The 11,501-nt window shown below is 47.6% G+C and overlaps 1 protein-coding gene across 1 annotated transcript; it reads right to left on the reverse strand.

The window, feature by feature from the left end:
- Window positions 1-1,748: 1,748 nt before the first annotated feature.
- Window positions 1,749-11,276, reverse strand: naglu (N-acetylglucosaminidase, alpha). The gene is made up of 6 exons (XM_088905927.1): window positions 10,751-11,276; window positions 8,740-8,887; window positions 8,036-8,182; window positions 7,826-7,911; window positions 6,635-6,891; window positions 1,749-5,821 (listed from the first exon to the last, which is right to left on the reverse strand). Exons 1-6 carry the CDS (start codon window positions 11,173-11,175, stop codon window positions 4,575-4,577), a joined length of 2,310 nt encoding a protein of 769 aa, XP_088762053.1. The 5' UTR covers window positions 11,176-11,276; the 3' UTR covers window positions 1,749-4,574.
- Window positions 11,277-11,501: the final 225 nt, after the last annotated feature.

Consider the following 11,501-nt stretch of genomic DNA (forward strand, 5'->3'; position numbering starts at 1 on the left):
CATGGGCAGACAAATAGGGAACATTTCAAGGTCTAAAGAAGTAAGAAAAAAGCCTTTTAACTCTGCGAGAGACAAGTCTTGAGACGCAGGGTTGCAGCTACACATTTTTGCAATAGAAATAATTTGGACACTTTGAATACAGTGTCATTGCAATGCCTACAGAGTACAAGTAACCTTCACAGAACCGCATTAATCCGTGGCCGAAGGCAAAAACATTAATGTTCTGCAAATGAGGAAATACCTTTGGGGATTTCTGGCTTTTTATTGTGTCTTTATTTTCAGATGGCATAGTTGCATGGCTGTTAGTGCTACTGCCTCCCTGGGTCCAATTCTAGGTTGAGGTTCAATCTGTGCAGAGCTTGTACAGTATGTTCTCTTTGCATCATGGTGAAATGTCCTCTGGTCTAGCTTCCACCCATCCTCAAAAGCTAGCCAGATAAAAGGGCATGTCTAAATGGTGCCTACGAGGGTGTGTGCCCAGTTGGGATTGGTATCCTCCTAGGTTTAATCCTACCTTGAACCAGGCTTGGCACAGACTTAGTGCGGACCTCTGTAGGACAAAGAGGCTACTGACAGCGGACTGCTGTAGTGAGAGACGGACAAGGTGAGAACATTATCAAGACGTTCAGCAACGCAACACAATACACCATAAAAGCCAGAATAAGGACAAAACAGAATAAGGCATCAGTCATTGCTAAATCGCACTACATTTCCACATCACTTTTCAATCCAACAACTTCCAAACTGTGTTCAGACCTAACTGATTTCTTTAACGGTGCAATTCTGACCAAATCAGCACTTAAAATAATAGAAGCAAGAACAAAGGATCATAAAGGCAGTAGGCTCATACAAAGCACACTATTTTCATAAAATATTCTTCTAATTTTATGTATTTTGTATTTTATACCTATTCATCTACTTAGTGATTCTCTGTTGTAGTTTCCTGCTTAAGAGTCACGCTCCTCTTAAATACAGCTCAGTCCAGCGAGAACGGCATCCTTGGGGTTTCCTGTGAATTAAAAGAAGTGAACTGTGAAAGTAGTAAAGAGTTGTAGGTAACTGAGCGAGTATCACTAACTTGTTTCCACCTCCCACATGCCTTTGTAATTGTCTTCTGCTGTTGTTCCGGATGTTTTCAGACGAAACCACAACTTGAAACACAGCAGGAAGACAGTATAGAGCCCTGCTGCATTCAGACAAACACACTGACACCTGAAGGAATGATCTATTTTTCTACTTCTATTACTTGTGCTATAGAAATACCAGGTTTACGCATAGGACACAATTAAGATACGAGACAAATCCAAGTTTGTTCCATTTGAGCATGGTTTTGTGGCTTGCAGAACATATCACTGAGCCAAGGTTATTAATGTCAATGCAGCACAACTGCACAAAGAAATGACATAAGCTAAGCCTTCACAAGACCTATTGTAAACAGGCATTCACTTTAAAGAGCACTCACTTTTCTAAAATAACCATTAGCAATTTGTTTTCCTGCATCCTTGTAGAAAAAAAAGCATGGGGATCATGATACAATGCTCCATTATATATCAATGGCAATGCGGGGGCTACTGCTGACGACAAATTCATACAAATCCACCAAAAGCATTACTCTGGCAAATCACATCTGCAGAAGAGGCTCTTGAAAGCAAAATGAAAGGAAGGTTATTGTGTGCTCTATGAGTTAAAATGTTCTACCAGTTCTTTGCAAAGAGTCCCATTTAAATGAAATAAAATAAAAAACACACTGACCTGCCATGATGATTTTATTTTTTAATATTATTACAAAGACCTTCTGATAAAGCAGCAGTCCTATCATTTTAATTTAGGATTGTGAAGTTGCAGAAAAAAAAGACTATCAGAAATACCTGCTGTTGGGTTTCCAGTTATTTGCAATTTATCTGGCTGACACTTTTAACCAGAGGTAGATTTGCATCCTCATTCAGGTCATTTTGCACGAGCAATTCAAGTGAAGGATCTTGGTCAAGGTACAACAGCAGCATCTCACCTGGGATTCAAACCCAGCACCTTTGAGTTAGAAGTCCAGAATCCTGACCACTGCTCCACAGAATGCAACATCACACTTTACACTTCAGACAGGTCCTGTAATTTTGACTTTATAGTCTCAACCTTGGCACTGTCATTCACAGACTGGCATCAGGGCTCTCTCTCACAACTAAACAAATGTCTTACACTGTTACATTACGACTTTAGCAGTTAAGGTGAACGGATCCCTTTGAGAAATAAAAGTGTGTGCCATATGTGGACCTTTTCACCCTATTTTGCAGGGATTACCCTCCTGAGCAATGACCGATTCGCGGGTTAGGACAGATTATGCATGCAGTTGACCATTAGCCTACCCCCTGTCTGAGCTCATGCAGCAAAAACACTGCAGTCCAAGTGCAAAAAGGACTGTGGGATTCTGGAACCATTTATTATTGTTACACTCGTGGAAACAGAGGACTAACCACAGATCCAAGTTTTAAGGATCACAATAATAAATCTCTTGAAGGAACAATGGTTTAAATATGTGAAAATGAAGCTATATTTGATCCCTAAGTTAAGGCATAACGAGAAAAAGATCATTATTATATACATTATATACAGGAATTGGGCCATCTGGGTCTGTATTCTCCTAGTCTGAGACATATTCCAGTAAAGAAACATACTTTTGTGCTACTATTACAAATCAAGGAAGGATTAAGGTTATTCCTTCCCTTGTATTTCACATTTACAGTGTATGTTTAAAGAGATATTAGCAATTACAGGCAGATTCTTCACAGGAGGCCTAGTTCCCCAGTACTACTGAGTAAACCATCACCAGGGACCTGCAAAAGCCGGTAGCCCCACCAAGTGTCAAAAACTGGAATTGGAAATGCTGTTATCAAAGGGGAACTGCAGTCCCAATTTCTCAGACCGCTTATTAAATCTTGGCAACAAAATAAATTAATTGACGGCATAGCAAAATTTCACCAATTCTGAATTAAGCACAAAACCGTGAACTTTGTGAATGTACGGCGTGGTCGACATGTCACAATTCCCTGGTCTCGCCACGGGAGAGACGGAGAGTTCACGAGAATTGCGACGCGATGCAGCCCTTCCTGCTCACTAGTCACGGTGATGACTAATGTACTGCGATGTGTGAGCAAATAGGTACAGGTTGTGCAGCAGACATGTCGCTGCAGAAATGTCCCAGCGTGATCTGCATGCAGAGTTAACAAGTAGTATTTGTCCGTAAAACCATCCCAAAGTCGAGAGAAATATTTTATTGGATTAAAAGAAATGTATGCTTGTTTACAATGTAATAAAGCCTTTTCAGAAGTTTTGTTGCCTCATTCTGAATTATAATATGACTCTGCACATACCTGGAAATTTGGTCTATTTTGTGATGTAAATTGGAGGTTATACTTTCACTGCGGTTTGAAATGCATCATCAATGCCATTTCTTTCTAACACCCAAAATATAAAAATAACCTTGCAGCTCCCCTTTAACCTCAGTAGCATGCAGACTCTGGATTGGAGTTTCCAGATAAAACTATTTCTCAAGACAGACTCTTAAAGACACAGATACAGCTCATTATTAGCAGGTGCTTGAAACTGGCCCATTAGACCTTTAATATGGCACAATAGTCCTCATCTTCATGAACAAATGTCTAATGGCTTTCATCTTGTTATAAGGCCATGGGCATTGTGCAACTGTCTATCCACGGGTTATTAAACATCAGCAGCAAAAATGATGGTTCTCCTAACTGCTAAGACAATGCCTTATTTCACATCTCAAATTCAAGGCACTTGGAATCAAGCCTGATAAAGTGCTATAAAGTATGAAAATTGTGCAATCTTGGCCATAATATTGAAAAAAAGGCCATTTGTTTTTACCTAGAACAACAAGATATTGTTAGTTCCCAAACAGCATTTCCAGTGTTCTTTTTTCATGTTGCACTTTTTTTTTTAAACAATTTATAGACTTGAAGTTAAGAAACACGAGAGAGGTGAGGTCCCCACTGATAAATCCTCCAAGACTTAAACAAACAAAAAAAATAACCCTCTCTTCTGGAAAAATGGCAATTTCCTGATGTGCTGCAGCTGTAACTGAGAATCCTGACACTTCCTCCGGTTACCAGAGAGCAAGAGGAGATCTCTGAGGATTTTTTTTACTCTTTGCACCTGAGGAAAAACCCCAGGCTTTAACCTGCTGCTGACAAGACAGTCCATCCAAAAGTTCATATCAGCTGAAGGGTCTTACTCAGATAGAGAGGTTGAACTGATCGTGTCAGTTTCAGCACAATCTAAAACGACTTACTCAGCCTACATGTGATACGTCCCCCCAAAAAATTCATATTCTATAAAAATACAACAGTACATAAAAGGAAAAACTGGATTTCAGCTACGGCCTTTATAATTTAGTGTTCAAAAGGCACAGAGGAGTAGAAGGGCCACATTGTCAAAACTAAATATATCAAAAGCTGCCAATAAGTTACACCATTGACAAGCCTCTAACACAGTTGCTTAGTGCCCTTCGGTGGGGAGCAGCTGGGTTACTCTACAAAAAGGAGTTTCCTCACTGTGCTTCCTCAAACACGATGAAGGCCTTCTGCCGAAAATCCGCTGGCTTCCTGCAGTTTCTTCATGGCCTGTGGGTAGTACTTTAGGAAGATCCTGCTGGCGATCTCGTAAGTGTCCCCTACGGGAGTGGAGGGGTACTTCCTCCGGCTGCGCACGAAGCCCTGCTCCACCTGAAAGACGGCCCGGTTGAACGTGTCCTGTTTGAAGGGCCGCCCCCTGTCCAGGCACTCCACCAGGGCGGCGACAAAGAGCCCCCAGCGCCGGGCGTAGTAGTCGGCCACCAGCCCGCCCCACTCCTTGCTGGCGTAGTCCAGGATGTTTCCAGCGGGGCCCCACAGCGTCAGCTGGTTCCTGCTGTTGAACTCGTACAGCCGAGCCTCCTCGTCGCCCAGGGCCAGAGACCTGGCGCGCTCCAGCCAGGCACCCAGGAGGAAGTGGCTCTCGCTGGACAGCAGGCGGTCCAGCTCGGGGAGGAGGTCGTACACCAGGACCCCCCCGGCGGTCAGCAGCTCCTGCAGCTGCTGGCCCTGGAAAGCCCTCCTGACCTCCTGGTAGAACTCGGTCACCAGGAGCTGCAGGGCTTGGCGGGTGACGTCCACCAGGTCGTGCCTGAAGGTCTCCACGGCCATCAGCGGCTTGGCCGCGGCGTGCAGCAGCCTCCAGGCCTCGTACAGGTCCCGGGGGTCGTACCACAGGTCGGCGGCCATGCGCAGGGAGGGCCGGTGCACCAGCGGGCTGCGGTTGTGATTCTTGTAGCCGGGCAGAGTGCAGTTGTAGACGCTCCTGAAGAGGAGCCTCCACGCGGCGGGGAGATTCTGGTGGCTGCTGCCGTAGCGCCGTGCCGCGTAGAGGGAGACCCACTTGTCCAGGCGGACGGGCTCCCGGCGCCAGGCCAGCTCGCTCATCAGCTCGTACACCACGGCGTTCTGCTCGATGCCCTCGGGGGCCAGCCCCACCCCCACCAGGGTGGAGTTGGGGTAGCGGCGGGCCTCAAACGGCCCCCGGTTTATGCTCTCCACCGTCCCGAAGAGCCCGCTGTTCCCCCCGAAGTTGTGCAGCATGCACCAGATGAAGGGCTGCCCGTAGAAGGACTGGGTGAAGGAGTAAGCCGGCACGGACTCCGCAAACAGGTCCAGGACAATCATCCTGCCGAGGGGCACGCCGTGCAGCAGAGCCCGCACCTGGGCCGGCTGCCAGAACGCCGCGTCGTGGACGAACAGCCAGCCCTGCATCAGCCAGACCGCCTGGGGGTCAACTGGGGGAGCAGGAGGGAAGGAAGAGAGGAAAAGGAATCAGGCTCCCATCACGAGCCGGAGGGCCGGCGGGGGTGGCGAGGAGCCGCCAGCAGGGCGGCGACAGGCCAGCCCTGGCTTTTCACATTTCGATTGGGATTAAGGGGGGGCTGCAGGCCCTCGGGCACAGAGCTGTCCCAGAGCTGCGCAGTAGGATGCAGTTGGAGGGGGGGGGGGGGGGCTGCGTGTGCAAAGAATGTTGGGATGGAAAGTCAAAATGCCCTTATTTACACCCAGGGGAGCCAGTGATTGGCAGAAGCTGAGGTCTGTATCTGTCCCACACCTTGGTTAGAAATTGTATTTAGCATGTTGAACAGTACTTTGACATTTCACACATACAGCATAAATGTCGTTTGCCCATAATATTCTGATATTAAGGTGTAAATCTCAGTCTACTCCAAGTGCTGCTAGATGTGTGCCATTGTATGTATTGTGCTACAGGTGCATTCCAGCTCACCCAATCAGTCTGTAACCTTCCTTATTAAAAGGTGGTGTTGCACATCCAATTTTCATGTGGAAATGTGCCTATCCATCTTCTGCTTGGTGTTATGCAATCTGTATAACATATCTATGACACCTGAAGAAGGCTCCACAGCCCAAACATTGTGGTTTTTTTTTCTTCTTTTTTCAGCATGGAATAAACTTATTACTTGTTTCTCTTATATCCTAGGGGATAAAACAAGTAAGGAATGGTAACTTCCAGTAAGATGTAACTGCCAATTTCTGGGTGAAAAGTTATTGTCACAGTTAGGCCATGAATTGGGGGACTCGCTCACCTGCTGTCATGGAGGTGAAGACCGCGTGGCTGACCGCAGACAGGTACGTGGGATCGGACGAGGAGGGGGTCATTTCGTTGAAGGTGTCCGTGTTGTAGATGTGGTCGCTGCCGAACTGCTTGAGCAGCTGGGACAGGAAGAGGGCCCCGATGCGCTGAAAGAGGGGGTCTCGTGGGTCCAGAACGTACGCGCAGGAGTAGCTGCAGTTGAAGTGGCTCCAGGGACTGAGCTTGGTCACATTAGCCTGGGGGAAAATCCTACGAGTATGGACAACGATCATTTATCACAAACATCCTCTCTTCCCTACAGTAAGACCTAGCCATCCTCCAACATTCAGGAGTGACTGGTGTCAGCTGACGTAAGAAATGCTGACACCAACCTTACAAAACAGGGCTGCGGAGAATGTGCTTTCAAAATGTTTCTGACTTGCGGCTGCTGAGGTTTTCCTGTATGAAGGTTTTCCTTGGGCAGGCACCCCAGGACTTGTGAAACTCGTTTCTGATCAGCTGGTTACAGATCAGCAGAGTCAGATACAGGAAATGTAACAAAATCAGCTTTGGGTCAGCATATTAAGCTGCACCAGCACCAGTCCACCTGGTGCCAATGAGGAAAGGCAGCTAAATTTATCACACCAGAATTGAGTCAGAACAATTATTAGGTACTTTCCAAGACCCAGAGAACTCAGTGATCCCAACCTAATCAAGGCACAAGTGTAACAAAGCTGTATCTGATACAGAGTTCTTTACCAACTTACTTGGGGATGTGTGGGCTAAGGTGTTCTGGCACTGCAAACTAAGCTGTGGCAATCAAGAAAAAAGAACTCTATATATAAGGATTGCTCCTTATTATCTTGATGGGTGCATTGGGGACACTCCTGTCTGTCCTCCAAGCCCATCTGCACTCTGTGGGTGACAGGGTCTTCTCCTGCTACGCCCCAGAGCTCAACAAGAATATCAGAGAGTCACCTTCTCTGAGCTCTTGCAAATCCAGACTCAAACCCTTCGTTTGCCAGCCCCTGTGCTTTCTGTAACTGTGTAAGCCTGCTGTCTCCACTCATGGTGTATTTCTTTCATTCTGCAAAGCGCTTTGATGAGCCACCCTTAAAGGCGCTATATAAAATGTAGATGATAATAATCATCATAATAATAGGGGATCCTGGAAGCCTGCTGTAGTGGCACTTGAGCTCTTTACCTGGTAATGGCTTCAGGAACATTTCCAGAAAAAGCAGGCAGGACAGGGATCATGCCCAGAGATCTCATTCGGTCCAGGATCCTATACTGCATATGAACATTGTGGGGGGGGGAGAAAAAACAGAGAGAATCATACTGCTGTTGCAGTCTCTTTTCTTAAAAAAAAAGAAAGTGGAGGAACAGGCGGACGAAGCTGTGTGCTGCTCCGCACCTGGAGGTAGAGCTGTTTCAGGTGCCAGGACTGGGGCAGTGGGCCACCCCAGCGGAACAGGTTGCCCATGCGGTTCCAGGCCAGGAAGGCGGGGCCGGTGAAGAAGCTGTCGATCTCGCTCTGATTCAGGCCCAGCGACAAGTACACCTGAGCACAGGGGAGAGGAGGAGGCGTGAGACACATGCTTAGCAATTCCTGGCCGCCTTGTGTCAATTACCAACAGACTTTTGGAGCATTCACACTTGCAACGCAACACCAGTCTCCTTTTCACGCTAAGAGTGAAGGAAAATAAATGTTTGTCCTGATGCATCCAGATTCAGATCTAGATTTGTGCACTGAATGGCAACTGAAGTCACATTCAGAGTGTAAAAACACAATGCAATCTCTATTTTTTCAACAATGTTTTTGCATTTGGCGTGATTAACAAGCCACCTCTACGAACAACTGGACTACATTCTAGTGGATATACCTGACTAGATTTACAAATGCTGCTGTCTTTGTGTCTTCTCTATTTAATGACTGATGTTGACTTGTGTGCCTGCCTCACAGTCAGAGTTGTCAAGAATCAGATTCAGGCCTGTGCCGTTAGGAAAGAAAAATCAATAGGTGCTCATGTGTTTGGAAGCACTGCAAGCAGGATAATGAAGCTCTCCAGTCTTCTGCCCACTGGGTACGGACTGGACTATCGGGGCTTGGCAGCTCACCTCTTGCCAAACTGCTTCCTGCCCAACAAATGCCAAGGGCAGATTGATGCCATTCAGTGCCATCCAGTCGATCTCCTGCTCCCAGCGTGCCCAGTCCCACCACACCATGGAGTAGCTCTGAGTGCACACATTCTGGTAATACCGGAACCTGCCAAGAGGAATCACAGAGGATTAAACTGAGACGTCTACAGCGGGGGTCCCTGTAGGATCACGCACACACCTCCTGGTTTTTGTCCCAACCAAGCTCTCAGTTACCCCATCGATTCCCTCACTGAGTTAATTAAAGCATCGATTTAAACTGGTTGACTGACTTCAGCTCTTAAACGTGTTTGCAGATGCCTTTTATAAGCCACAAAAGCACACCCTTTTGAGAAGAAAACAATAAACCTTATTCCATTCATGCAACTTGTTAGTTGCATGAAGCCTGGCTGTAATGCAAACCTGCAAGTGTATAGGGCTCCAGGACCAGAATCTGGATCCCCTGTTCTGCAGGATTGGCACACAGTGTATCCACAATGTCAGGGAGGAATGTCTGGATTTCATGCCCTAAACAGGCTGTCATGGCTTTCTGTCTGTAGGTATTGTACAGGCTCTCAAACAATATCTGTGTTGTTGGTTCGTATATGCAACATCGGTGTACTCCTTACTTTTCTATACAGCAGAATAGTTGCATCTTTGAAGGTGATGTTATCCTCAGGCTTATAATACTATTAATGAAGTCTTGTTTGCAAGGGTTGTCTAAAATGTACTTGAACAGGCACATGCACAATACCAGAGACATTCCACAGGAAGACTGCAATTAGCTAAGGCTTCCCATGAGTTGCACTGTCCAACATTACCAGAGAAAGAAACTATGCCACTTGCAGTGGAAGAATGGTGAGGATGCAACACAAAGAGAGATGGTTTTCTTGCACAACACTTTAGTGGAATTAACTTTAATCAACACAAACCAGCAATTGTCAGAACCAGTGGGCATGAACTACCTCAGCAGGTGATAGCTTTGGAGTTTCTGCTCTGCTCATTCCACAGCACAACTGAGGCATCAAGCTTTAACGTGAAAGTTGCAGAGTCAGTAATACTACAATAATCACTGTTGCAGTTACATAAGAATGCCCAGTGAGGCCCTGCTTTCTCAAGGGAAATAACACAGTAGATCACCTGTCCTCTGACAAAGAGCTGCCAGTCACGCAGTGGGGGCTGTTGACTAACTGGTCACTATGCACGTGGCCTAGCTGCTGCCAACTGCAGCACCTCTAACGAGCTGCAGCTAATTGGACATGGCTTCAATGCCGCCGCCCCCGAATGACGCCACAGGGGAAGAGTCCCCCTGGTGAACAACTGTGGTTCTATGAACAACAAAAAAGCTGCCAGTTGTGTCCCAGTTTCAGGGGGCTTTTTGCCTGGGTCTCAAAAACCAAGCTCTGCCCAGGCAGAAACGTCTAGCTATCGTAGTTTCTGGACCCCAACATGCCAATAGAAAGATGTCCTTTCGCATCACGCCAAAGAGCCGTGAGGGTCAAAGACCTCTCCAAACTGATCGTCAGTCTCGCCCCCGACAGCCACGATCACACCGATCCCTCCGCCTGCGTCCTCACACAGGGGTTTCTGAACTCCTAGCGCACAAAGGCACCCCAAACCAAAACTGTCCCTTCTCTCAACTTCAGTCCTCTTTCAATCCTCTCTGTTCATTTGCAGACTTTGGCTTTCCACAGGTCTCCTGTTCTCCCTCCGTTTGGACACTCATTCTCTGTCTTCTGTTCTCCTATGCTTTACTCCCCCCCACCGGAAGAAGGCTCCACAGCCGAAAAGTTGTTGCTTCTTTTCTTTTCCTCTTAGCACGGAATAAACCTTCACCTGCCACTGTCGATCCACAGGTTTATCAGGTACGGAGACAATGCAGTGTGATGCACATTACTGAGCTGAACTGGATCCCGATCGATCGCGCGCACTGCTACTTAACTGAAAGCGCAGTTAAAGGGTCCGGCTCGTACCTGAGCCAGGTAGGACGCACCTGTGCGGGCTGCTGATTCTCAGGACGCCGGTGATCGGGGGCAGCGGAGACGGGACGTTCAGCTGTCTGCCTGTCCAGGAGACGTGACAATCGCAGAAATACTTCAGATAAGTGTACACCCCAGCAGCCGCGGCCACCCCGGTGCTCCCCACCACCGCGATCTTGTCCCCTTTCGCAGACCAGAGCTCGCAGGCGTCCGGGCTGCCGTTGGCCTGCGCTAGAGACCGGTTGACGGACACGATGAAGTCGCCAGCCCTCTGCCCGATCAGCCGCGTCAGGAGGTCGCCTACAGCTCTAGCCTGCGTGTCGTCACTCGCCTGTGGCTTGAGATGCGCCAGGGTGTCAAACTCCCGCTGCGCCGAAAGCACGGCGGAGAATGATACGAGCATGATGATGGCGAAACTGGTTAGGCTCTCGTGGGGCATTGTGTCACGGACCCCCTGGATGTGCGGTACAGTGCGACCCCAAGGCAGAAGCCTCGATGGCTCTCTTAACCCGTGATGCCCTACTCTCAGCTGCTCTTTCCAAACTCTGAGGAACAGGAAGCGCACAGAGCCTTCGTTTCGGAGACCAATCAGCGCACAGTCCGGCCGTGAAGACACCACCGCACAGCCAATCATGGCGGAGAGTGCTTGTGACGTCACTGACTACAGACGCGGGGAGTGAGCTGATCACATGGCGCTCTGTTGTGGAATGTGAGGAGTTGTAAGAACTCCATCACCAGATTTACGATGCAGTATAACTAATATAT

This window comes from Atractosteus spatula, chromosome 26, assembly GCF_055471065.1.
Source record: "Atractosteus spatula isolate fAtrSpa1 chromosome 26, fAtrSpa1.hap1, whole genome shotgun sequence".
In the NCBI taxonomy this organism is placed as follows: domain Eukaryota; kingdom Metazoa; phylum Chordata; class Actinopteri; order Semionotiformes; family Lepisosteidae; genus Atractosteus; species Atractosteus spatula.

Excerpts from the sequence above, each read along its gene's own strand:
- naglu (XM_088905927.1), bottom strand. The coding sequence starts at position 11,175 with ATGCCCCACGAGAGCCTAACCAGTTTCGCCATCATCATGCTCGTATCA. Across the intron at positions 8,183-8,739 it reads AGGAAGCAGTTTGGCAAGAG|GTGTACTTGTCGCTGGGCCT; the intron begins GTGAGCTGCCAA and ends CCCTGTGCTCAG. Across the intron at positions 5,822-6,634 it reads CTTCACCTCCATGACAGCAG|TTGACCCCCAGGCGGTCTGG; the intron begins GTGAGCGAGTCC and ends CTGCTCCCCCAG.